The sequence below is a fragment of the Perissodus microlepis genome, chromosome 17 (genome assembly GCF_051167445.1).
Source record: "Perissodus microlepis isolate ML-2025 ecotype Zambia chromosome 17, ASM5116744v1, whole genome shotgun sequence".
In the NCBI taxonomy this organism is placed as follows: Eukaryota; Metazoa; Chordata; class Actinopteri; order Cichliformes; family Cichlidae; genus Perissodus; species Perissodus microlepis.
Window position 1 is genome coordinate 16097095 of NC_140477.1, and position 27482 is coordinate 16124576.

The 27482-nt window shown below is 40.6% G+C and overlaps 2 protein-coding genes across 3 annotated transcripts in view; one reads left to right on the forward strand and one right to left on the reverse strand.

The window, feature by feature from the left end:
• The first annotated feature begins 1039 nt into the window (after positions 1 to 1039).
• Positions 1040 to 8288, forward strand: cyb5r3 (cytochrome b5 reductase 3). Its single transcript, XM_084909852.1, has 9 exons — positions 1040 to 1182; positions 1485 to 1610; positions 1754 to 1826; positions 2926 to 3032; positions 3126 to 3255; positions 3333 to 3416; positions 4554 to 4639; positions 4773 to 4872; positions 7531 to 8288. Exons 1-9 carry the CDS (start codon positions 1162 to 1164, stop codon positions 7701 to 7703), a joined length of 900 nt encoding a protein of 299 aa, XP_084765978.1. The 5' UTR covers positions 1040 to 1161; the 3' UTR covers positions 7704 to 8288.
• Positions 8289 to 8369: 81 nt separating this feature from the next.
• The window catches only part of LOC146369418 (liprin-beta-1-like), a 28872-nt gene continuing 9759 nt past the window's right edge, over positions 8370 to 27482 (reverse strand). The window contains exons 3-25 of one of the 2 annotated variants that reach the window (XM_084909850.1): positions 25447 to 25652; positions 23802 to 23882; positions 22717 to 22830; positions 22468 to 22578; positions 20332 to 20424; positions 18217 to 18334; positions 16885 to 16946; positions 16731 to 16797; positions 16059 to 16177; positions 15772 to 15845; positions 14940 to 14994; positions 14488 to 14641; positions 13570 to 13705; positions 13367 to 13489; positions 13052 to 13202; positions 12735 to 12846; positions 12572 to 12660; positions 12307 to 12429; positions 12092 to 12217; positions 11114 to 11302; positions 10199 to 10357; positions 10047 to 10112; positions 8370 to 9958 (exon numbers count right to left, since the gene is read on the reverse strand). In XM_084909850.1, coding sequence (XP_084765976.1) covers positions 9866 to 9958; positions 10047 to 10112; positions 10199 to 10357; positions 11114 to 11302; positions 12092 to 12217; positions 12307 to 12429; positions 12572 to 12660; positions 12735 to 12846; positions 13052 to 13202; positions 13367 to 13489; positions 13570 to 13705; positions 14488 to 14641; positions 14940 to 14994; positions 15772 to 15845; positions 16059 to 16177; positions 16731 to 16797; positions 16885 to 16946; positions 18217 to 18334; positions 20332 to 20424; positions 22468 to 22578; positions 22717 to 22830; positions 23802 to 23882; positions 25447 to 25652 — 2621 coding nt within the window. In that variant the 3' untranslated portion in view covers positions 8370 to 9865. The remainder of the gene's footprint in view (positions 9959 to 10046; positions 10113 to 10198; positions 10358 to 11113; positions 11303 to 12091; positions 12218 to 12306; positions 12430 to 12571; positions 12661 to 12734; positions 12847 to 13051; positions 13203 to 13366; positions 13490 to 13569; positions 13706 to 14487; positions 14642 to 14939; positions 14995 to 15771; positions 15846 to 16058; positions 16178 to 16730; positions 16798 to 16884; positions 16947 to 18216; positions 18335 to 20331; positions 20425 to 22467; positions 22579 to 22716; positions 22831 to 23801; positions 23883 to 25446; positions 25653 to 27482) is intronic. The other variant, XM_084909851.1, reaches the window with a different exon arrangement.

Below are 27482 nucleotides of genomic sequence, written 5' to 3' on the forward strand. Positions count from 1 at the left end.
AAAGGGGGGGTGAAGGGGTAATAGAAAATTCCTTTTTCACAGCACTGTAAAGCTTGTTATGCTTGTAAATAATGCTTAAGCGTAACATTATTCATGTTCATGGCTCTACTTAAAATCAGTTAGTTAAAATCATCATCAATCATCATCATATCTGCAATTTTACTGCATCATATAGAAATTTCTTAATCCATCCTAATATTGGCTGATTTTTGTGTGCCTGAAGTGGGGCAACACATGGAAAGATTAGTGTTTGTAGGATGCATGTTTGACCTCAAAGCAGCAGCTCACTATAAGATTAAGTCAAGTGTGACGGCTACAGAAGGAAATAAACAGATGCACAATACAGATAAGCACCCGATATAACGGTATTACATGAAACGTGAACAACAGAAAAAGAGGAAGTGAGATCTACATAGCAGAGTTATGAAAGTTTTGTATTCTGCTTTCGGTTTTATATTTATTTAGTTAAGTTTAACCAGTTTCACTAGGTTTGGGTTAATATCCATTTTGCATACATAAACTAGGATAATAATAAAGTCGTCATTTGTGTTTCTGGGTTTAACTAAACAATTTAGGTAAACTCATTTTGCTGCCGTATGACCAAAAGCCACACTTTTTAATTCTGATTAGTTTCCTTCGGGTGCTATTATCTTGTTTTGTGTTTTGTTTTGTTCTCTTCTAGCTTCTCTTTTTGTTTAGAAAAATTGTGCGCAGTTTAATGCTTTATCATTATTATCGTTTCAGCGTTTTATTGTGAAAATACATGTCTTTTACGTGGAAGTGACGTTTGAGGTTCGGCTTTGATAAGTTAGTGAACGTTAGCCCGTTGTATTACCGGAAGCTGAGTGTTTACATGCTTACTGTACGTTTATTCAGTCCAAATCTCGACGAAATTGACATAAAACAGATTCAAATACACATAGAAGTGCACCAAAATATTTATATCCACCATTCATTTTAAAATTAGCCTACTGGGTTTAATTTTCATATAAACGGAATTTTGTTTTTAAAAACTAAAACCGGATGTATTTATCCTTCCTGGCTGACTCGACAGCCTTACTTGACAGCTTGGATCTCCGTCACAATTAGTTGCCTTGAACTCGTTTGGGGTCTGCGCGCTATACTGACAAAGTATTTTGCATTTGTCCTCCCGGCCTGAAAATGCTCTCCTACATCATTGGCGTGAGTATACATCAATGGAAAATTATCAGGGTGCTTTTACGCCAGCTAATTTGTATGTATTAGCTCGGCTAATATTCGCTAACATTCAGTTTTTCCCCAGCTAAGTTATCCTGAGCGCTGTTTCGGGCCTGCCCACAGGAATCTTCATGACTCACTTCTCCCTGTTGCTGTCTGTGTTAAACAAAAAAAACAAAAACCCGACTTAATCCAGGCAACGCCCCGCAGGGTACTCAGACAGCTGGTAGCTAATGCTAGGAGCTGGTGGTCTGAGTCATTCTCCCACTTTTGACCTTTTATCGCAGCTGATCCGAGGTGGCTTTGACAGCATCATCAACCTCATCTTCAGGCTGCTCTTCCCAAAGAAGAGACCGGCCATCACCTTAGAGGACCCCAACATTAAATATGCACTGCGCCTGATAGATAAAGAGGTAACCGCTCAAACGCTGCACACTCTTGAGTGCTTGCAGAATGAAACTTGTCTGCAAACGCAGCAGATGCGTTCACGCTCACTGCTCTGTCTGTTTCTTGTTTTTTGTTTTTTTTTGTTTGTTTTTTTTTTTTTTTAAAAAAGATTGTCAGCCATGACACAAGAAAGTTCCGCTTTGCGCTGCCATCCCCTAAACACGTCCTTGGTCTCCCTATTGGTAAGTGTGCGCACTCACGCATATCATCACTGCCGGAGGTTTGACTGCATATCTCAAAATCTGTTCTAGCTCCTTTCCTTCTCTGTTTAAGCTAGTTTTCTTCTGATTGGCCACCCCCTGGTAAACAAACGGTTTAAACAGCTGATGTAGTGCCTATTTGGAGATAGTTGTTCATGCCAAACCGAAACTAAGTTAGATGCCAGCAGGTAATAAGGAGGAAGACACCTAAACCACCTGTGATACAAACTGAATGTAAACGAAAAGGCAAAGCAGTGTTATTAGAAGGGGCTGATATGTGAGCACAAACTGTCACTTTATTTTTAGGAGGTACAGTTTCTCAAGTTGCCTAGTGTTTTGTTAAAAAAGCTGTTTGTGGTGAGCGCCTAAACCTCAGACAACTTAAGAATTGTGCATGGCTTCAAGCTCACATTCAGACTTGTTGGACTCGGTCATGCTCTCTCAGCTGCTGAGCCATGGCTCTGTGACACATGCATCACTTACCCTTAAAGACACTGTATACAATTGATTTGAGTTCATATTTAATACTGTTCTGTAATATTTTCTCTTTTTCAACGTTGTGTTGAACACATTTATAAAGCATACCTTTTTATTTGACATTTATAATTGCACTGTAATAACAACCCTGCATGCTTTGTTTTGTAGCTGGACTAAACTGTGATGAGAATGTTAAAAATAAGTCGTTCAGATGTGAAGCAGTTTCATGTCTTTTATTACTGCTCAATGTTTTGTTACAGCACTTCATGTTATAGTGCAGCAGCAGGTGCAGGAGCTTGTAGTGCCTTTCTTCTGCATCGATGCCGGTCAGAGGTATCCACGGTGACTACTGTGTGTCTGAGGTGTTACGCTGTTGCTGCTTCCATATATTTCATCATCAACTTGGAGTTGCATGAACTTCAGTCCCATAATGCATTGCATTGGTGACGTCACAATCCTGAGGTCTATTAGAGATATCCCCTCTCACAGTTACAGAGCCTTTAAAGCAGGAAATACTTGCTGTAATGCTGAATTATCATTGTTTGAGTCACATAGTATGAAATGGGTGACGTTGATGGTAAGTAATGTTTGTTTTCGTCTTCAGGGCAGCACATCTATCTCTCGGCAAAGATAGACGGGAAGCTTGTCGTCCGTCCGTACACACCAGTGTCCAGCGATGACGACAAAGGTTTTGTGGACCTGGTGGTGAAGGTAAAGATTTAAGGAAGGTTGTTTCCATGTGCATTTTAGTTTTTATATATGAAGGTGTTGATTGTTTCACATGAATTCCTTCATTTGTTTCAGATTTACTTTAAAGACATTAATCCAAAATTCCCAGAGGGCGGGAAGATGAGTCAGTACTTGGAGAGCCTCAGGATCAACGACACAATTGACTTCAGAGGACCCAGCGGCTTACTCGTTTACAAGGGCAAAGGTGAGCAGCATAACTGAACACAGCAGGTGGAATCAGCTTTATCAGTTTGGTTTAATACTCTCACTTTGCATCGGCAGGTGTTTTTGCCATTCAGCCTGATAAAAAGTCCCCAGCTGAGATGAAGACTGCCAAGCATTTGGGCATGATCGCTGGAGGCACAGGTGAGGGAGCTGTTCAGTGTCAGGACCGGGGATGTTTTTTTTCATTTGTTTGACTTAGGTGGTGTTTGTTTTTAGGGCTGATGCTGCTTATTAGTAATAAAGGTGTTTATCATTAGTTGAAGCTGGAGTCTTGATGTCTAAATTTTGACAAAACTCCAACACAAATCATTCAACAAAGTGTTATTTGGACATGTGGTTTCTGTAGATATTATAAGTTGTGTAGGTGTTACTCATGCAACCAGATACTACAGAGTGGTCAGAGCATTGACCACCACAGAGAGTGCTGACTACAGAGAGAGCGAGGCAGCTGCATTGGAGCCACAGTAATGAAATAATAACTATTAAGGTAATTGGGGGAGTATTAATGTCAGATCTGATAAGTGTTTGAGCCAAGGTTTCCACTGCATCAGTGAAGTCATAACCCGATGTTGGGTAAAGTGGTCTGGCTCACTGCTCACCTCATTGCCAGCAGTGCTCGACTGAGAAAACGGCGTTTGTATGGAGTGAATTTGGTGCCACAGAAATCTCTAAGATATTAATTTAGCGTTCTTTGGTCTGCTCCCTTACTGCCACAGCAGACGGTTCCACATATTTAGTTATTGTTTTATTTTTCCGCCTATTTTTTTTTTATGCAACCCAGAATAGGTTTGTCTTCTGCTAGGCTCCAACCAGAGACATGTTAGACTAATGTGCAAACACTGACCTGGGAGCTGCTGATATGTAATCTAGCATTAAAGGTTATAAAAGCCATTTTTACAACCTTTTCTAAATACGATGACATTTTTTCCCTTCCTCTGTGCTCTATTTGTTCCAAAGTTTATTTGTGCTGTTTGCTCATCATCCACACAGGCGTTACACACTGTAGGGTCTTTACTTTACTGTATGAAGTGCCTTTTAAGTATCTTTTGTTCTTTAAGTTGATCAAAACGCCTGAATTGAATTGCGTTGGAGAGGAGGTTTAGGTTTGGTAAATTTGTATAAATTCTAACTAAAGTTATGCTTTTAGAAACATTTCATTTAATCGAACTTGGAGGTCCGACTGTGACCAAAGCACACATGGATGTCTGCACACATACAGCCTTGTATTTAAAGGAGCTCTGTTAATGTAACCTGAGCCTGTGCTGGGTGTTATTACAGGCATCACTCCCATGCTGCAGCTCGTCACAGCAATAATGAAAGATCCTGATGACAAAACGGTGTGTCACCTGCTGTTTGCCAACCAGGTGAGTTTTATGAACCACAATCTAATGTTTGCAGTCAGGAGGATATTTACTATGTGATAACATTTGACCTGGACTGGAGTGTAAATTTATGTTCACGCAGTAGTTTAAAAATGTCGTCTCTTCCCGTGTTCAGACTGAGAAAGACATCCTTCTGCGACCGGAGCTGGAAGATATTCAGGTCAGCCACCCGGACCGGTTCAAGCTGTGGTTCACCGTCGACAGAGCACCTGAAAGTGAGTCCTCCAACAGTAACCACCTTCACATGTGAACTTTAACTATTTCAGACAGGATCTATTTCCAGTTTTTGTACATATCTTCTCATTACCCCGGTTTACACGAGGGGTTGGTCTATTAGCTGCAGTAATCGCCCACTAGCACAGTCCATGATATTACATGGATGTTTGTATTTGTATTGGCAGGCTGAAGACAGACTGTTTACATTCTTTCTTACACCTGTCAGGTAATCTTAGAAAGTTAATTGCATATGAAAATGACTATTATGCCTTGTAATGTGAGAGCATCTATGAAGTATTAGTACTCTTGCACGTTCTCAAAATGTGACGCAGCAGGCTAAAGTCAAATTTTAAACTTTTTATGCATCCTAAATTTCAAAACTTCTACATTAATGTGCAAAAACAGATTGAATTTATCTGTGTTCTTTGAATTGTTGCGGTCTAGTTTTTAACTTCTGATATAAAAACTCAATCGATCACAGTTCATACACAGTTATCACCGCAGGCTAAATACGGAAAAAGGTCACCAGCATCACTGAGGGCAAATTTCAGTGGGTGAGTGGCCACAACGAGGCCGAGAGGTTTGCTGGTTCATTTGTGGTTATGCATCAGAAATTGTTCAATGTTCTTTGGTCGCAGTGAAGGATCACGTATTTGTTGTCACCAGGAAGTTGTATATCATTGCTGGATAAGAATCATTTTTAGTTAACAACAACAACAAAAAAATGTCCAGTACGTGGTTTTAATGTGAGAAATGATCAAGCTAGTAGTTTTGCTCAGCAGAGTCAAACATCAGAACTGAAAACAAGCAAGCAAGCATGCTACCTGTGAATGTGTTAACCACTAATCTATAGATTGAAACATGATTATACAAATATTGATTCGTTTTATAATCAGTGATGTTATTAATTGAATTTTCTGGGTTAAGGAAAATCTCAGGCTTACAGGAAGGTTTTTAAAATCTTGGATAATTATTGCTGATTTTGCACCAAAAAGATTACATTTTTAATATCCTGGTAAAATATAGGTTCATTTTTTGATAATGGTTCAAAATACACGCTTAGCAGGAAAAAAGGCCAGCTATGAGAGAGAGAGAGTTAGTTTAATGATTAAACACAGTAGTGGTGTATAAACTCACTGGGAGTGAAAAGAGTTGAGGTGAAGAACCACATGACGCTCAGTGCATCATGGGAAACTCCCCAGCAGCTTAAGGCTACAGCAGCGTAACTAAGGGAAGGTTAAGGGTCACCTGATCCAGCTGTACCTATAAGCCTGATCGAAGTTTTAAGACTAATCTTAAAAGTAGAGTGTGTGAACTTTTAGAAACTTTAAGAGTTTTAGAAACTGTAAGCCTGCAGTCTGAGAGCAGCTCTGTTAGGATTAATAAGGTTCTATCAGGCTTCAGGACCTTGTATGTGAGAAATTAAACAGGGAGCGGTCCTTCTACTCCCAGCTAGTACTCACTGCATCCAGCTTTTCATCTTTAAAAAAACCCCCTGATAATAATGAATTACAATAGTCCAGCCTTTTTTTTATTTTTTTTTCCTTAATTACTCTGAGACTATGTTTTTAATTGTAGTAATATTGCACAAATGAATTAAGGCAGTCCCTTATATATGTTTAATGTGCATGCTGAAGGACCTAACCTGATCAAAAATGACTTAAACTCCTCATGGTGTTACTGGAGGCCAGCGTAATGCCATCTAAGGCTACGTTCACACTGCAGGCGAAAGCGCATCAAATCTGATTTTTTGGACCCTATGCGACCCATATCCGATCATGGTATGACAGTGTGAACGGCACAAATCTGATCTGGGTCACTTTCGTATGTGGTACTGAATCCGATACATATCCGATGTTTTAGAAAGCGACTGCTGTTTGAACGGTCATGTCGCATTAAATCCGTCTTTTACGTCACTGACACAAGACAGACGCCAATTATCAGCTCCGGAGAAGCGCCCGAGAAGACATCGCGAACGCTTCCTGGCCGTCCAGTATAGATGTCAGTGAAACTGTTGGGAAGACAACGTTGGAGAAACGTGAACATTTTATTTGTACTGTATAATCTGCAACTATCCTTTGAAGCAGCGCTCCTCTAAAACAGCAATAAGCATAATTATTAGGTTATTTACATTATTATGTAAATAACAAAATAACTTAAAGCAAAAATTGGGAAACGTAAAGTCCGAAGTCTTTATATTAAGGGCCATCAGTCAAACAATATTGTTTGCTCTGGGTCTAAACAGAGTGCGTTGTGTGTGACGTCTTCTTTTGCGCATGTGGGACGCTTTGAGCGTTCACGCTAGAGCGCGTTTGCTGTCACATTTTATTTGTAGTGTGAACAAGCAGACAAAATCGGATTTGATCAAAAAATCGGAATTGAGCATTAAGACCTGCAGTGTGAACGTAGTCTAAGGTAAATATCTGCTTAGACACTGGTTATGTTTGACTTTTAAGAACCAAGCACAGTAACCACAGTTGTTACTGTATCTGAATGTATGCCTGAGTGGTGGCTTGTACAGGCTGTAATGATATGACAGATAAAGTTGCTCTTATAGATGGTCACCAGTAGGTGTCCCTGTTGAACACTGAAAATGCCCCACTTTGCACCCTTTAATTCTGAGCAGCATTTTAACCTCAGGCCTTTCTGTCTTTCAGACTGGGAGTACAGCAAAGGCTTCATCAGTGAAGACATGGTGAGGGAACACCTGCCGCCTCCCAGCAACGAGACCCTCATCCTGATGTGCGGACCTCCACCGATGATCCAGTTTGCCTGCAACCCTAACCTGGATAAAGTCGGCCATGCCGACAGCCGCAGGTTCACGTTTTAGACATCGTCCATCCAGGAGTCGTCATTTAGATATTTAAGGGTATCCAGTTGTATCTTTTTTTTTCCTTACCCTGAAAGCATTAAAGCTGTCATATCTACAGTGGGTATTGCACTATATTTAAATATGACATGATATTTATCATGCAAGAGAATCACAGCTTGGACCAATTCTTGTATGTTTGGTAGGAAGTTGTGAATGTGTAGGGGGAAATGGGATGTGAAATAAGGATTTTATGACAGGATATGAAGTTTCCGGATGTTTGGCTTGAAAATGACTTCACTTTGGTTTTACTAGATGACTCGAGGTTTACTGGCTGTTTTTTCTGAGTGCCTTAAACACCTGCAAAGATTTTATTGAATGCACGCCACAAGAATTGTGATCACTCACTTCAATACAGAATAATAGATTATTCCATTATGGGTGTTACAAGTCTATACCTGTTGCTTATCTGTTGTCACGCAAGACGTGTCAGTATTTGCTCCGTTGTGATTTGTCAAACGCAGCGTGGTTACCGATTTGTTTTCTGAAAGTGTGGAAAAAGTGGCTGCTTGTGTTTATGGATCATAAAGCAACAATGCTGTTGAACTATTGGTGTTTTGATCATCGTTTCTGAATCATGTTGGTCACAAGTGGATTTTAGCTTCTACCATGATTAAGTGAAGACACTTTCTGCAGGGAAAAAGAAATGCATTTATTAACAAAACATTTTAAAAACAGAATAAAACCACAAATGGTATGTATGAGCAGAGATTTGTCCATTTTCTTTTAAGAACAAAGGAAAGATTGACTGCAGTCTGCATTGAGGCAGGGATCGGATGTTAATCGAGTTGAATATCCAGCCTTCCTGCAGGCTGCATTAAACTGTATCTGAAACAGAAGAGCTGGACACTTCAGGGAAACACACTCGTGTGTGTGTGTGTGTGTGTGTGTGTGTGTACGGTTAATGTGACACTCCAGTCAGCCAGGCGCTGATTAGCTTAGACTGTAAACAAGAGGAAGCAGCTGGCTCCCCAACTCACATGATATCTTTATTTAAACTGTACGAAAACAAAAATAAGCAGTAATTTTTTATTTTTTTAAAGAATGTCCTTCTTTACTAAGCTAGTAGGCATGGGCATACACTGGCTAAAACTTATTGGTCTCCAGGAACTATTCGAGTAGTCTTTGACGCTTACTCAGTTTATCTAAAGTCATCTTTGGCTTTCTAAATTTCTCCCATTTGACAGTAACATCTAATCTCTCAGTCAATGTTTTTAGGTGTGCTTCTTCCCTTTTTGGTTTAAATATTAGCTTCCGCTGGGAAAATATATATTAAGACTGAGAAGACCATTTGATATTAATGGGTTTTGTTTCTTTGTTTTTTTAAAAGACCATCCCTACTAGTTTAGTGGTGAACAGTGATTTCCTTGAGCCAGGTGTGCATGTTCCCCCGTTCCCAGTCTATATATCACAGGTTGTAGCATAACAGTGCCCTCACGCTTCTCACTGATAGTGTAAGCACATAGCTTAACATCTATAGATACTAGTAGCTTTATCTGTTCTGTTGTGAGGTGGTGGTGGTGCTCACAGTAAAATGTTAACCCCAAAAAATAGCCACAGCACTTTGTCCAGCAGTGGTGCCCCAGAGAGCCTGGATACAAATCAGGATTTGAAGAAAGTAATTTTTCAAAGAGAGCAGCTCAGCTTGCACAACGCTCAACTGGGTCAAAATGCAATTCTGTAAGCACCACACACAAAAATGCTGCTCGCCCTGCCTCACTCAATTTCTGTGAGGCATCAATTTTAACATGTGGTCAAATAAAATCATAACCTTGAATGTAAGCACTTCTCACAAACAGAATCAGTGAACGCAACTGGAGACAAGCCCTTTCAAATACGGGCTGAAACACACAAAGTTTAAAATCACCGAATACTGAAAAACAAAGGCACGAGTGACAAAATTCATAAAGAGGTATGTTAATTTGAGAACACTTTGCATTTTCAGTTCACATGTTACATTTTGGACAGCTTCAATAAATATAGATGTGTACATGTGAAAGATGGAAATATTGTTAGTCTGACATGTTCTCTTACAAAAGCTGATCAGCGGTGGAGAGAGATGGACCACAGGATGAAGTTGGCACAGTTCGTTCTTTTTCCATGAAGCTTGCGGAGCTCTGATATCAGATGTTTGAGTTATTGTGTATTTCTGAGGGATCATACTCTGGAGGGCACGCCGACACTTCCCGGAAAAACACGTCGTCCTTCAGCATGCTCTGAAACACAGGAGCACAGAACAGCGTTCAGTGTAGTCGATGGACAGCGTGTTCTGTGTGATCACACCGGAGCAGGTCAGCTTCTCACCGTCAGATTGTTGATTCCCTCAGAAAAGGCTCCTATCTGTCTGACGGTTCCTTCAGAGTCCTCCATCTGTGAAAAGTGACAGAATCAACTCAAATTCACTTAAAAACAAAACAAATTTATTGTGTTACAAATAAGTAACGGAGAGTGTGTACCTGTTCCAGGTGCTCAAGGTTATCCTCATAGATCCGGGCGCTAGTCTGGAAGCTGCTGTTTTTTGGCATTTCCACATTCATGGGGCACACGTACTCCTCACCGTCGTCCTGACGTTTCTTCCTCAGAGTTCCAAAACCTCCAAACGACAGGCGCCTCGGCTGAAGGAGGATAAAGGACAATTAGCAGATGGCCAGCTCGTAACTTGTGTTTGCTGTATTTACTACAAGCCTCATTCACCCACACACCACACTTAACATTCACACTCCAATAAATGCATCAAGGAGAACTCAGGGTTCAGCATCTTGCCCAAGTATACTTCAGGCTAGAGGAGCTGGGGATTGAACTGCCGACCTTCCAAGTAGCAGACAAGCTCATTCATGTCCTGACAAACAGCTACTTTATTTAAAAGTATTATTAGTGTTGGGAAACTCTACTGGGCTTAACGCTTTGATATTTATGGGAACAGAGCTTATTTACTTTCTCATTTAGATGCTTCTCTTTTAAAAGGTTTGCCGACCGTATGCAGGAGATTAATATAAAAGAGACTGGAAAAATGAAAGTACTGCTTATTTGATTTATGATCATGCTCTTAATTGCAAGTTTCACATCTTATATGAACATAAAAAAGACAAAGCATGTTATGCTTTAGGGCGTGGCTACTCTGTGATTGACAAGAGGCTACTAAGTGTGTAATAGCATCAGTTTCACCATCCATGCTTTAAATCCAGCCTGCTGCCCAAAGAGGTGAAAACACACAGAAGTTCAGATCTGTAAGAATTGAGAAGCTTTTTTTTTGCTAGGTTTACTTTTTACTTTTGGTTTGCCAGTTTTGGTACCGCTGATCTGTTTAGAGTCTGCAATAATGATAAGTTCCTCTCTGTAGCAGGGAGGGTTGTGAAACAGCGTGCAGTTACCTTGACCTTGGCGGTTGCTGTGAGGACAGTGTAGTCTGGGTTTTCCAGACAGTCCTGTTTGAGCCGCTGTGCTTCGGAGCCAATGAGCAGGTGGAAATGGGTGGCCAGGTGGCGTCTCAGCAGGGTTTTGTTGGGAGGAATGTTGAGCAGAAGGGCGAGTGCTTCCACATTGAATCGAGGCTCCAACACCTTCAGAACAGGCAGATGAAACATCGCGGTGCAAGGTCAAAAAAATAAAAATGTATGTATGAATGACGCAGAGCAGCAGAGGGGACTTAATCATTATTATTTGTTAAAAGACAGAAGCTTAAAGTCAGAAATGTAGGCAGTTCACCGTGTGCTCTTTGCTAGTGAAGTAATAAACAGACAGCCTGACATGTAAATGATTGCAGTTGCTTTAAAGACAGTTCACCTCAATTATGTATTTCCCTGTCGTGAAGTCTTTCCCTTTGCTTTGAGTAGTCTTGTATAGGAATTATTTTCCGATGCAATGCAGTTATGCAAAGTATATCACAAGAAAGAATCAATTCTCCTGCGATGAAATGCACAAACTAATGAGACTGAAGGCATCTAAACATTTATGACGTCCCTCTCAGCTGAGCTGTAAGCGTTTTCTTTTAGTTTGTCGGTTGTTGGATACTAGAAAGAAAATAGTTCCTACATGAAACTGCTCATATTTAGGTTTGTGGGTTCTTTTTCCCAGTAACCTTTTTATAACTGCTGCCAAGTTTCTTTGAATGCATTTTCTGCACACTGAGCACCAAAGCCGGCTCCATTTAGTGTGATTATATAAAAGAAATATGCAGCACCAGTGACTGGAGGAAAAATGATCTTAGGTGGAACAGCTTATTCAAACCTGATGAAGGCACTGCTTTTTCAGCTCTTTACAGTCTCTGTTACACATTTTGTGACCTCTAATATGCAGTTTCCACAGTTTATTCTGTCTCTTGTGTTTATTTTTGTGTATATAATGCTCACCATCAGCCCTCCGTGAACACCACTCCCCCTCAGGTTGGGGGCATATTCCGCCAGGTCCACGGAGCGGAGCCACTCCATCACTCTGTGGTTGGTCCACTGCGAGATCTCTGCTGGTGTGACGTTGCTCTGGACGACGAGGGAATAAAATTAATAATTACATTTTAAAAATGGTTTAAGGCAAAAGAGAAGGTCGGGTTGGGACTTCTGCGTGATACCTCATCAGAGGGACGGCGTCTGAGACAGTTGGGGTCGTAAGAGTTGAGGCGGAGGACCTGGATGGCCCTCTTGATGCTGAGGTGATGGAGAACACTGCCAACCTTCAGAGACAGCAGGTCCTCCTGGGATAACAACAAAGAGTTACCACCTACACACGTCACCTGTCAAATGACTTATTCACACAAAAATCAGACAGAATATGAAAGAACAGCTATTTTTGAACTTTTTAATAAGAGTAAATCTAAAAGCTCTGACGGAGCTCACCACTGTCATGTAGTGCAGCGTGCGTCCATCAATTCGAGCCTCATCAAAGTGACTTTTGTACTGCGGGAGACCAATGTCATCCAGCCATCCTGAAAACAAACAGCCTGTTTGAATCAAAGCTAATGGAGATGATACGTGCAGGCCGTGAGACGACGGCACTCACTCGTCACCCAGTTGTGGTCTAGTTTGCCCTTCAGATCTTCTTCTTCTGATCCGACAGCCTGCAGGGCCAGCTGCAGCTTCTTCCTGTGCAGAGGGTGCTTCACGCCCAGCTCCTGAAACATAGTGTGACGTTTATTCTACCTGTTTTAGTAGGAACTTAGCAAATCGTGTAATTCACATGAAGTGGCATAATTACAGACTTGTTTCTTCATTTATTCTTTAAAATATATATAGGTTCATAAGCACTAAACGTATAAAGACAAAAAAGATATGAAGATGTATACATAGACAACATGTTTCTACTGCTGTCACCGTTACCTTCTCTAAGTCATGCTGTGATGCTTGCAGTAACGTTTGTCCTGATTTGATCCAGCTCTGACCCTGCGTGACATAAAACCCGAGGCCCTGCTCATGAAGCCACGCACGAACTTCCTCTTTGCTCCACCGTGAGAAAGGAAGATCAACAGCACTGAGAGGAGAGAGGACAAGCATCAATAAACAGCATTCTTAAAACCCTCAAATGGGAAAAACACTTTGTAGTTTTGCCCTTATATGCAGCAGTTAATAATTAATAAAATAGCGTTTTACTTATTTTATAATTAAGATGTTCTAAAACTGTTTTTGAACGCCTACATTTGTTTGGTGTCGCGTGACCAGCCGAGTCTGGGGCCGGCTGTAGCTCTGACTCCACCCCTTCTGAACTCCATCTCGGCTGCATCATCAAGGTTGAAGGAGGTAGAGTGGCTCCTCTTTAACCTGCATCGCAATTATGTTAGAAATGATCAAAGATACATTTCCTCCAGCTCAAACACCGACGATGCGTCACTGAGTGTTACCTGCCAAAGAATCTCTTGAACCCTTTGGACTTCTTTTTGGTTTCGGGCGAGGACGTTGGAGGCGATTTATCGTGGGATTTCCGTGGAGGGGCACCGGCCAAGTCGAGGTGCTCTGTGCCTTTGTGTGCCGTCTCAGCTGTGAAAGTCAATTACACATGTGAGACTATACAAGCTGGAACAGGCATGGATGACTCACCACCATGAGCACAGAGATTCCAGAGATCTCTGGATTCAAACAGGACGAAAACAACACAAACTGGAGAAGCATCACACATGCAAACATCTACTCATTTACAAAGAAGTAATGCAAAAGAAATTTAACCTGGAAAAACACTAAAAACGGCATAATTGCAGATGGTTTAATGTCGTGGATAAAAGACAACTGGATGTTTTTGTGATATCTTTGATAGAAACACGTCAGAGTAAGAAGTAAGAATAGCTTTTAATTAGTGGTTTCCAACTTTTCTTGCAACTCAGTCTGGTTTTATCTCTTCAGATCTTTGAGATATAAATATTGAAACAGTGAAAGAAAGCAATTATATTTATAAACTCATAAACATAAGATGTCATGAACAACGGCAACAAAAAAGTTGGGAAACACTCATTTTTTAGGAGAGTGTTTCTATGAAAGACCAGCATGACAAGGATTCATGTAAGATAAATGTTTACATTGTCGTGTCAGTGCTGGCTTCAGTGCATCCAGCCATCTCACCCAGAGCTGCCATGCTGCAGGCCAAAAAGCCACTCTGCTTCACTGTACCTAACACAGGTGCACTGGCACTCCGGGTGCGATCTTCACAATTTACAGAGCCATGAAGGAAACATGAACAGAAGTAATAAAATAAAAACACACGCATAAACAAATACAGGGGGAAAAAAAAAAAAATCAAATGCCTTCTACAAGATGGCAAAGCTCACCGAGGTTCGGGGCGCTGCCCGTCTGCTTGCCTCCACGTAGTTTGAAGAAGCCCCGGCCAAATGAAGCGCGGGCTTTCTTGGTACCAAAATTCCCCTCGCTTGTGGCGTTTCCTTTAGTTGGAGAAGAAGAACTAGGTCCTGTTTTATTTATGCCCTATGAGGAGGAAAAAAAAAAAACATATAGACAGTACAGTAAAGTACAAATCACAGGAAAAAAGCACCACTAGGTGTCAGAAGAGGACAAGTTTACACAGAGGACCCTGTGACTGGTCCTAATCATTCATAACAAGGAGGATCTACTCTACTAATTAGTACAAAATGTTAAAAAAAAAAAATTAAATAGTAATGAGTATTTTTGATATAACAATAGAATATATTATTATAGAAATAATAATTCTAATAAGTATAACAGTATAATCAGCCAGAGCACATCAGAGATAGCCTTGTCTTACTTGATCAGTGCTGCTGGTTCCAGCTGAGCTGCTTGGCTCTGGGATGTCTAAGGTACTGAAATCACAACAATGAGAATTCAGGCCTCAAGCACAGGCTAAAAAAAATGGTTTAATAATCTAGAAATGTTCTTAACATCAAGTAGAAGTAATATTACATAATTAAAATTAAAGTGTTAAAAAAAAAAATCAACCAAAAGAAAGGAAAAAAAATGAAATTTGTGCAGTACAATGCATTAAATTACTATTCTGCTAACCAGCCATTAGCAGCAACTGTTTCACAGAGTCATTTAAATGCGATGTACCTAAAAATTGTTCTGCTTAAAGCCTTTGCTCACTCAAAGTACACCCACACAGGCGTTTTCACATCAGTCCCTTGATTAGACCTTTTATGTCGGCATAAATCTTCTCGACTCTACTCAGTCCTGTTGTTAATGCTGTGCGGTACAAATTTCACCTTTATTCTTGTTACTGGTAGGGAAACCTGTGTAGCCTCAGATTCCCAACACAGCCATAATAACCTTTACTAACCTCAAAAGTCTAATCACACCGAGGTCTAACACAGGGATGAAAGAAATTGACTCAAATGACTGAATAATTTCAGCGACAACAGCAAACAGCATCGCCAACACACCACCTTTAGACAATCTAAATTTATTCAAGCCGATGTTTCGCTGATTAGAGAAAGGTTAAAGTTCCCAGACATCACCTAGAAGTAGACTGATATTTGTGCACAAAATGTAAATTACGTCATTTGACCCGTTAAACTAAATAAAGCAGAAAAAGAATGATGTCTTTTAATTACAGCAATCAGATGTGGAAGCTTGAGTTTTACCTTCCGGCTGCCTGAAGCTGTCGCTCTCTGTCCAGTTCGTTCATTTCAGAGAGCACCGCTATGCATGGAACAGACTGAGACAACAGATAAAAGCATAATGAAGAAAAAACACTTTCCTAAAGCAGAGCATGCACCGACATCAACAAACAGAACAGCAAGAACCAAAGCTCTGAATTCCTGGCAGAAACAATTTCAGAGTGGGAGGCCAAAACTGAGTTTTTATAAAGGAAGTCCACAGTCTGGGGTTCATCCTGTGTCAGAACTGTTTTGATAGAGGTTGTGTTTACCTCGCCCAAGCTCCTTCCTGCCTCCCCCTCCAACTCCACAGTGACCTGATCAACCTCCATGGCTGCAGAGACCGAGGGATCATCTGGGATATCGTGGTAGTCATCTTCATTCAGCTTCTCTGAGAGAGCAGTCAGGGCAGTCAGCGGGGACACCATAAAGCACAAACCCACCAACATCAGTCTTACCTTTTCAAAGTTCATTGGCAGTGTTAAAAGCATTCCAACATTGTGGATAAAAGTACAAGACAACAGGGGCTTTTGACAGTCAAACGGGCAGTTTTGGGGTGCTTTTTGCACTTGAGTTACACATACTTTGACAGTGAGAGAAAATGTATTTGTAACGGCAACACAAAGTCCTGCAGCTCTATGAAAATAATCATGGATAGAAACCGAAAGGAAGCTTTGTGAAGTACACCAGAGTTTTTTAGCAATTACTATTCAAAAGAGAAGATGCCTTTTTCTACCGCCAGCAGGTTTTGGGGGTCAAAAACTGTCTCTCTTAAAATGGAGAATTGGGTGTTTTACATGTTTATTTTGAACACTTTAAGAACCAAAAGGAGCTAAAAATATGTTTTAAATCCAGCTTTGACTCAGTGCAGAAGTAGTTTTAACAACAAAACTGTAAATATTAATGTGAGTACATTTGAAATTTATGAGGTTAGATTTCCTGACCTCTGACCAGCTCCTGCACCTTTTTGCACTTTTTAAGGGACTCCTCCAGCTCTTTAATCCTTCGTTCCTGGAGACAGACACACATTATGTCATTGCAATGATGACTCAAAGTGAGTTAAAGCTGCTGCTGAGCTGCTGACACACTGCACGCTACCTTCTCATCGTTCTCTGACGTCAGCGACTCTAAAACCCTCTTCATCTTCAACATTTCAGTATCTGGAGAAAGAAGAAGAAAAAAGATGCTTTATACTTATGAACATTTAAACATCAGCTCCTGCGGGCTCTGAAAGCAGCCAACAGAAACCAGAAATAATGAAGCCACTGGGGCACAGTGTACTGGTCAGAAGGGCTCTTGCTTCAGCTTGCGATGATCTCTTGATTTAGTTATCGCTACAGATTAACACAGGGTCTGTGTCTGTTTTTTCAAGCAACACCACACAATTAAATGTGCCCCCCCAGCCACTTGATAACGTAATCCAAACCTAATGAACTCCTAAAAAATGTGCACAGGCTGATATGTTGTATAATTTCTTGCATTCTTCACCACCAGCAGCCACACCAGCGTAGTGCGGCTGCTGACCCACAGACACAACCAACAGCAAAACAGGCAGATCTAGCAGCTCAAGAGCAAAATTATTCCCTCGGGCGAGGTTGTGTCAGATCTGGTTTGGAGGGCAAATGTTGGGCTGGCCAGAGGCACCACTTAAAATTACAGTATGTGAGACTTCTAACCTGTGCTGGGCAAACAAACCATTTAAAACACCATTAATAACTTTTTAGGGTGAAACTCTGGCGTCTTCACTGTTTGTCCTACTGCCCTGAAGAGTTCAAGCTCTGTGTGTGAGCATCATTTACTCCACTTAAATGTCTCAACTTAAGAAAAGCCTGTTGCTCATCAAATCACCTTCGCCTTGAATCTTGTGCCAGCGAAGTCAGCAGCATGCACATTTACTCTCTGCAAGTTTCCCAATTGCACGTTAACTGAGTTCCTCATTTATTTTTCTAGTCTGCTTCATTTCTAACTTCTGATGGATTTGTTGTGCCTCTATGCTGAGATGGCTGAAGACAAAACAAAAGCCTTCCTGTCTTTAGATTTTACTGCACAGAACATGTTTACAGGCAGGCCAGCATGACAGAAGCACAACATTCCTCCATCACAGTGGATAAGATAAGGTCAATTGTGGGGGTGGAAGGAGTAAGATAGTGATGTGTTTGGTATGGATCGTACAGACAGACAGATAGGGAGTTAAAAAACGAAAATCAGGTTCAAATTACCTCAGACTGTCTGTGAAATGTAAGATACTTAAAATAAAAAAAAGTCACGGAGAAATCCAGACAAAAGCTGTGTGATATTTGTCTGGTAAGGCTTCTGAAGGTGGATATAGTGTTGCTGGAATGGAAAATGTCTATTTTTCTAATCCTCAAGCCAATTTTGGAACTGAAGTGCATGAAATAGAACATGACAGTTATTAAAAACAGCTCCCACCTCTTTCTGCCCCCTCAGCTCTGTTGTGGCTCTCCACCTTCAGTCTGCCCTCATCCTTCAACTTCCTCAGCTCCAACTCTCGCTCCTCCAGCTGCCTCTGCAGAAGCTGCAGCTCCTCCTATAATGAGGGTTGACAAAGCCATAATTTATCTGCAGCATTTAATACTAGGAAGCAGAGAAAAGCATCTAATGCATTAAACAATCTGGAAAGAAAGGTATGCTTAAGTGGAATGCTTAAGTTAAATTATTAGAGGCACAGCAACTTTAGGGTGACTCTTAAGCAACAAATTGTTTCAAAAATGATGCCTGAGAGCTGCATGCAATTAAAATGTGATTTAGCTTGCTATAGATCATGAGTTATTAGGAGTGCATTCACTTTGATTAACAGGTGGGTGCCACTGGCTGTCTGCATAACATTGCTTCCAACAATACGAATCGCTGCTAGATTAGTTAGCAAGATTATTGTCTAACTAGTCTTTAGAAAATATAGCGTCTCTGCATTGGTCCTGTGCACAGCCTACAGATAGCTTCACAGATCATTGTCTACATGCTGTATCTGTTTCCCATCACCAGGGGGCAGTGTCACAAATACATAGTCCATGGGCTACTCTTGCTTGTGCTACTGTTGGTCTTGCCAGCCACAAAGAAAAGAAAAGTTATAACATACGAGGAGCTGAAGAAGAAGAATGTAAAACAAGTAAAGCTTTCTCTGCAGCCACTAATTCTGTATTCTTTTTTACCTTAGCGGGAGACTGTTTTAAGGTTGTCCTGTTTGTGGTGAACTGCGCTGTGACTTACCATGTACAGCATCATCCACATGAAGCTACATACTACTGGGCTATTTGAGGACTGCACAAAGCGTGTGTAGATAGTTTGCAAATCTCGTTGCGCAGGCAAATACCTCTGCAAAGACAACCACCGCACCAGAAATTTGCATTTAGCTGATGACTTTAAACTCAATGTTCTCATCCAAGTGGGCTCCCATCTGGCTTCCAAAAACAAGGTCAGTCAGGTTGCTGACCTTGGTCTTCAAAAACCGTAGCTTACTGACACGTTGAGTGAGGTCAGAGCGGCAAGTCCACCCTTTATCTACAGTCTATGTATAGACTAGACTAAAGTACTAATGAAGCCCCTTGAAAATACGTGTACACATTAATGTCATATGACTTGAGACAGTCTTGTTTTTCAACTATTGCCTCTATGAAATGAATATTTACATAAGTTCAATGATTTGGAAAACGACAACTAAATACCCGCAAAATAAATGACACTCTGACATGTTTCTCCATAGAAACGTGTCCAAATTCACATGCTCAGGTCAACTAATTGTTATATGTAGAATAAGTGGAGAGCTGCGTTACCAAAACACTGCAAACACTGTGGCACAAGTGATGTGATTCAGCGCAAACTCAAGCTAATCAACAAATTGCATAACAGTCAGCATGCAGACTAGTATCTCACACAAAAACTACTAATTAAAAACTCAACTACTTCAATATAGAAAAGTTACAAGATGTGCAGATTTACAAATGGAGAAATACCACCCTCCTACTCAAAAGAAAAAAAAAAAAAAAAAGAAAAAAAAGAAACACTTGCTGATTAGCAATGCTTTGGTCAACATTATTTTGCTCTACAGGTGTAGAGAACAAAAAGTTAATACAGGATTTTAGTACTGGTGGGAGCACTTACAACAAGTGTGGTGAAAGTCAGGAAATCAGTGCGCAGCAGTGAAGGAGGAGAGCAGGCTTAGAGGATCTTAAGGGCCAGAAAGGAGAAAAGAAGAAAAAAAAAAAAAAAAAAAGAAGGGGGGGGGGGCTGGAGATTAAACCTTCACCTCAAGTCCAGTGAACCGACCAGTGTTCCACTTTGGACGCTTGACAGGTTGACAGATTATCATGTTGCAGTAAGATGTTAACATAACAGAAGAAATAAAAAGCGGAAGCCAAATAGAAGAGGGGTGGAAAGGAAGAATAAACAGAGAAAAATGTCACGGGGAAAATCAGAAGGATTTAAACATGTAATGATGCATTTCAAAAGATTAAAACATATTCAGATCTCCGGTTATGGTCAATTACAAAGCCGTTTGCTGAATGGATGTGAACTACAGACACTCACTTTGGTAGCTTTGAGTTTCTTCTCACACTGCACTCTTTCATTCTCTATATCAGTCACCCTGAACCGCAGGTCCGTCACTTCCTGGTACAAGCCCTGGGGAGGAAAACAGAACTCCCATTAACCGCTAAACTCTGATACAAACGTGAACTGGAGAGCTTCGTGGAGACTGTGCGTGGGAGAGATGTCTGTTTTTTTTCCTCCCCTTCTTCAGCAGAAGGAACATTCTTGCCAAAGGCATCAACATTATTTTCAGACTGATGTCTCTCAGGAGGGAATATGAGGAGCTCAGTCTACACATGGAGACAAATCCTAGACTTAAGGGAAGGGTCACGGTTAATTAATGTGAAACTCCTTTTATCCCAATCAGCAACAGTGTAGGAGGCCTGGGAAACTGACTTTAAATGCAATGGGTATTTACTTTTTTTGTGATTGTAAACCCTTCATTCTTCAGGGAGGACTGTTTTTGGTACACAGAAAATATTTGATTACTTCTTGTTTATATCATCTTCATTTGTATTGAGAACAGGGTTTGGGATTTCAGAGAAAATGCGACTTTAAAACAGTCTCACTCAGCTAATATCATGAAAAGTATAACAGCTCAAAGCCTGTTCGGACAAAGTAGAACCAAGTTTATTTTGTTGTACACACAATTTACAGATGCCCCCTAAACAAGATTTGGTACATGGCTGTGACGGTTAAACTTAAGGAATCCATTAATGTCATGAACTTCCTTTGAAAGACCTGAAACTGACAAACCGAAACTCGCTGCTGCACTTCCTCAAGTCTCCACCAACGCACCTCCCAAATTTAAAGTGGATGCGATGAACAGCAGGGTGAGAGAGAAGAACCTACAAACATAGTGATTTCTGTATTTGTGTCACAACTTCAAACAGTAAGATATTCTACATTTAGTGTGGCTATTGTTTTAGCATTTTCATCATGTTGATGTACAAGAAGGTTATTGGTTTTGGTAGCATTTGCGCGCATACGTGTCATCATTCTGTTTGTAAACATGTTAGCTTGAAGTTTGAATGAATTGAAGGTCTTCTCACACTGCACACTAATACCCATTATACATTACCTGCTGCTGCATAATGTTAGTGTAGTCAAAGCAAACATCTGTCATGCTACCCTAGTCTGATTTTTACTGTACTACAAACTTCTTAAAGTAGGCTCAAATGAATATATACAAAATACAATACCATTGCCTTAAAAGCAGATACTGCCCAGACAGTGAATTTTCTTGGGGGAGGTTTGCACACTCTCAGCACTTGTTTGGAGTATGTGTTGCTGTACTGTTCTCTGTTATTCTTGGCATATAGCGTCTGAAAGAATTAGCTGCTATTGGTTGCCGTTTACACTGTAACAAAAGGAGTGCACAGAAAATTAACTGGACTCATTTTGATTCTGGATATTTATAAGGAAAATAGGCCCAGCAAATACAGACTAATAGTGTTACAGAATATATCAATATAAATCTCTAAATTTTTACTAATCATTTACACTCGCCTGGTGTTACGGAGCCCAAAGAAAAAGAAAAGGAGTTCCCCTTTAGATATGTTTTAATCAAATCATCATAATGCTTGACACAAACTTTTCTCGTTAGAAAGAATAGGTTTGTTTGGTTTGATAATATGAAGTGAGATTTTGAATGTGTCAAAAAGCTGCTCAAGGTAACATTATAAGGTCATGAAAACTAGGACAGACAAGACGGCCAATCAGGGTTTTCATTTAAAGCTAAACGGCACCAAAATGGGGGGAAAAATTTATATCCTTTTACTGTGTGGAAAGTACACATAATATATCCCAGCTTCCGAGCACGGTGTATGGAAAGCTTTTTAGCCTGTGAGAGTGGAGAAAGGGGGTATGGGTGGGTGGGGGTTATTTTGGCAGGAAACAGCTGCTGGAGCACAAGGACTGTTTAAATATCTTCTGTAACCCTTAAAGAAGTTCACGTTGCACCACATGACAGATCTCAGTCCAGCCGAGTGAGGCCGACCTTTGTGACTTTAAAACAGTAAGTCGGTGGCTGCCAGGATTCAGAGTCGCACGGCACATTAGACGAGGTGCAGGTGCATCTGAGAATTAGAATGCGTGCTTCTTTTTACAGCCTACATTTCGAGGAAGGTGCTCTACCTCATTGCCTCTGTGATCTCTCTCCACAGTAGATAGCTTCAGCTTCAGGCTGGACACCTCGGTCATAAGCTCCAGCTTCTGGGTCTCCAGTGCTGTCCGGTTCAAAAGCTCCTGTGGAGCAACATTCACATGCAGTAAAGGCTGCACTAACATATTACTAGGAAAGAAGAAAGTTTCAAAATGGGTGGTCTCGGCTATCTCAAACCACCGTTAACTGGCGTTCAATGCGAGTATAGAAAGAGCCCTTACCTGCTGAAGAAGCTGCTCAGTAGCATTGAGTTTCTCGCGATGTTGCTCAAGACAGCTGTCTAGATCTCGAATCTTTTCACCTTGCACCTCCACCTGGTCTGTTAAAACGCTTACCTAGACAATAGTGAAACATGTTTTATGACCTTTAAAGCACAGAGACATTAGTTTGACATTTTGGGGGAATATGCTTATGTACTTTCTTGCAGAGAGTCAGTGTGGTGGTCAACACTGTTCTCATGTGTCTCTGTGTGGAAAATATGTAACTACATCCAGCAGGCAGAGAGTTTCGCTCAACACCGAGGCTGGAAATTGGGGGAGGAACAGCTGGCTCTGTCTAAAAGGTAACCAAATCTGACTACTAACTGATAAATCACACAAAAAACAAAAGAAAACAACTATTTGTTTAATGAACTTGGCAACTTCTTTGACTCATAACTGTCTGTCTGGCCAAGAAAAAGCTCTGAAATGTAATCTGCTCTAATATCAAATATCATCCATGGATGGATTTCAAGTGAGTCACAATCATGAGCACTTGATTAAGGCGTTTTCAATTTAACACTTTCTGCCAAAGTAGCCTGTTGAACTTTCATGTCACATATTCGATCTTGATTTTGTTCTATGAACATCCCTCAAAGACACAGTGTCATTTTATTTGAGACCTCCTCTAGCATTAATGTCGTTGCCACAAAGTGTATTTTATGTAAACAGTCTCAAATGCCTGCACAGATTTGCCTAACAGTTAAAAAAGGGTACAACTATTGGAGAAAAAAAAAGACATATTTGGGCCTGTACTAACAGAACCGAGCTCATGAATTCATAAAAGAAGCAATTTTTAGTGCACATGTGGCGACACTGTGGCTTAAAATAAGAATGGAGAAATAATAATTTGTCCCCTTCCACCAGATTTCTTCCAAATCTATTGTTTAATTTTGGCAACATGCTGCAAGCTTACAAAAAGAACTGAAAGCACGTCTTTGATCCCACTAATAACACAAGTGCTAATAGCCACAATAACACTTAATTGCACATTCAAGACAAATTGCTCGGCTGTTTTGCAGCCGTGACAGAGAGCTTTGCTCACGCACCTGAAGAATGAGACACTCTTTGTCACTCTCAAGTCGTGACAGACGCTCTTGGGCGACTGCTTCGGAGCTGTGGACGTTGGTCTGAAATAAGAGATGATACAAGGGGATCTGTATTGTTTGAGCAAACAGCTGCATTTGCAATGCAAGATAAATAAGGCTTTAAGTCAATGTTTCTTGAAATATAAGAGCTCATAAAAATCGGGAGATGGTATATAAATTATGTTGAAATGTAGATCTGCCTGGGAGAAGCAAACTGAAATACACAGCTCTGAGCTACATGGATATCCTAATGGATAAACTACACACTGTTTTCTTGTATAAACATAACTCACAGTCACATGGTTTTTCCCTTGAAGGAATGAATTGATATGTGTTTAAAGACTTTCAGGGAAATGTGACGGTCATCAGTGTTCTCACATGAAAGTGATTTCAGAATTGAATGAAAAGCAAACTTTTTCTCAAATATCACAAATGGAGAAACGAGGGAGCGAAGGAAGAAAAACATGAGCCTCACACCGAGTCAGCATGAGTTTTTATGATGGAAACTATTTGCAGGGAGGCTCCTATAGAAACTCCATCATTCACACACCCTGTCAAAACATTACTTCTAGTATAAACAAAGTCACAGTAAAGGCAAAGGAGCACAGTCAAGAGATGAAAAGCATAGAGGATAATTCATCCCAGGCTAAATCTGCGCTGTGCAAAGATACGAACCATGCACAAAGTGACGGGTTTTTCTCATTTCTGCACACAAAATAAATAAATAAATAAAAAAAAAATCAAACAACGGCCTTTAGGTTTGCAGCGACTCTCTCTCTGCTCAGGAAAGCAAGAAAAGAAGAGCAGATTTTCATTTCCTCATACTTATCCACATGTAATCCTCAGGTGAATCAACTGCATTTGATGCAAAACTAGGAGCAAATGGATCCAACAAGAAAGCAATAAACTCAAAATGACCTCAACAGGTTAAGATGCAATTGAGACAGATGATGAAAAAGTCTCTTCAAGGGGCATATATAACCTTTATTGCTCCCAACTGTAACTGCAAGGTGTGACCAAAGATGTATGCCACCTCTCTAAAAGGCTGTGTTTAAATTCAGCTCATTAAAAACTCCTTCTTGATCACTTTCAGCACGGATGCAGTCTTTTAAAACTCCTAATCTGAGCACTTGCATATCCAGTGACGCAAGCTGGAACTTCAGAGATCAGGACAAAGTCACAGGAAGACAAACCTGGCTAGTAGGGCTTGTAGCGAACAAGAGATTGTAGTGGCCAAAAAAGGGAGTGACCTCCCTTAGACTTACAGCAGAACCCTATATGTTAAAAAATAAAATAAAATTATAAAGCATGCCTTTGAGTCACGTCCTCTGATCTTTGACAGAGGCAGTGAACCAACTATGTGTTAGTCTATGTATGGAACCAAAGATACGGTTTCCATCACCTCAATCTATGACATAACTTCATAAACCTCATGGAGCAACAAGGGGTCCACTCAGTGATCTAAAAACAGAAATCACACTGACGGGGGTCCAGAGGTGTGCAAGGAGACATCTTCATTAGAAATTCATGACACTTTTCGATCACACTTCAACCTAAAAGACCAGACAAAGAAATCTAGAGAGAACCCTACATGGGGTCTTTTTACCATTCGTCCGTGCAGCCACTCCGCCAGACCCTCTGCAGTGGAATCAGGAATCTGACACCGCAGGTTGTCCCTCTCATCATTATCCATCAGCTCCAGTGCTGCCCGCAAATCCTCCAGCAAGTGAAGGACCCGAAGGCCACCGAGGAAAGGCGATGTGGGAGACTGGCAGTCGAACAGCCCGTTGGAGTAGTCCATGGCCTTGGAGCCTGGTGAAGTGCAGGGGGACGATTTAGATACATATAAAGGTTGTTATGAAATCTACATTTGTCTTTGATCTGCAGGAGTGGTGGAATCATGATGAATAGCTTGTGCACTCATACTTTCATACAGCTGCATATTCCAATTATTTTAAAAACTGCTATTGCCTTTGTTACTGCATTGATTATAAACAGTCACCAACATATCAGTCTGTAAACACCAAATACATCAAACTAGATTACAGCATTTATATAGCTTGTTTTGGGGTTGATAATCTTTGTTACAGTATGTACAGTGCAAAATATTATTTAATATGAGTTATGGACTTTGCGTTTTGTTGCATTCACTAAATGGCAAGAACTCCAGGTCAGCGGTAAAAAGAACATAAAGAAGACTTAACTTGTGGTGTATAAACAAACTAAAGCTCCTTTTAACTGCTTTAAATTAATTGCTGCACAGCTGTGCACATTTCTCATGTATCAGTTCTTTTTCTATGATGTAATAAGATTAAACAAAACTTCTATAATGAATTTTCACAAGAGCATATGTACAGAACAGGGGTATTCGATTATGCTAACGATTATTTTGTCATTAAGAATATGATTTGGAAAAAAATGATTTATTAAAGTTCAAGAAAAAAAAATCCTTGTCTTTTCATTAATTCCATGAAATTAAATTATTTTTTAAAAGAAAGAAGTTTAGTGAGGTGACTGGCACGGAGTGAATTAGAGGCGTGACGTGTGCTAAAAGGTCAAACATAGGAGCAGTTTTGGAAAATAATTATGTAAATTATTCATTTTTCATCTCAATTAACTTCATCTTGCCAAAATTTTAACAGAAATTTAAATTTCATTAACTGCACAGCCCCAACACAGAGACACCATTTTTAATGACAGCAGTGAGTGGGGAGACAAACAGACAAAAACAAAAACAAGGTTACACTACTAGATTTAATAGTTGCTTGCACAGGTGCAACAAGATTTTTCAAGTACTGCAAGTAGGGATGGGTACCGTATCGGTTCTGACATAAACGGTAGTAACCAGACCGAAAAGCAGCGCACATTTTGGTGCTTTTTTTTCCTGAGATGTCACACACTTTAGATTCTAGCCAATTATTTTACGTTTCCAAGGATAGTAGGCGGGCCCAGGTACATAGGTTCTTTTAGAGCAGAGCTACAGATTAAAAATGCCCAAGGCGAAGCGGTCAAAGTCTGGCTGTACTTTACAGCAAAAGATGCAAACAAAAGATGCAGCCTGCAACAAGTGCTTTAAGCTGATACTGTGCAAAGGAGATAACTCCTCGAATCTGACGACAAACCTGGCGATGTATAGCATTTTGTTAAAAGCCGAGAAATGCGCTGTATTTGATAGCTTGCTGCGAGACCTCACACCGTGCACATCTACTGCGGGTGGGTTGCCTGTTATCGAACCCGGAGTTAGCAACATCCCCCAAAAACCCGAAGAGTAGAGTCCTGGCCCCTAGCCCTGCCAGTGTAGGAGAAATGATGACGGATGATGATGGCAGCAACAGCCGTTCTTCTCTGCGTGAGTAGCTTAATGTTGTTCGTGTGTAATTTACATTGAGTAGGCTAACCACGTTATTACATTAATGCATGTAAGGTGAACTAGCAAACACCGTCGTAGTTACATGCGGCTGTCTTCTTGTTTGATGGCAGGTACTCCCTTCACCCTGGCCAAAAACGCTAAAATGACCAAAGAAAAAGTGGAAAACAGCTAAACATGAGAGGTTTTTAGATAAAGTTTGTGTTTTTTCCATTGATTAAGCACTGCTTCCAGCCAAGTGTGATGCCATAAATCCCCTATAGCTGCAGAAAAGG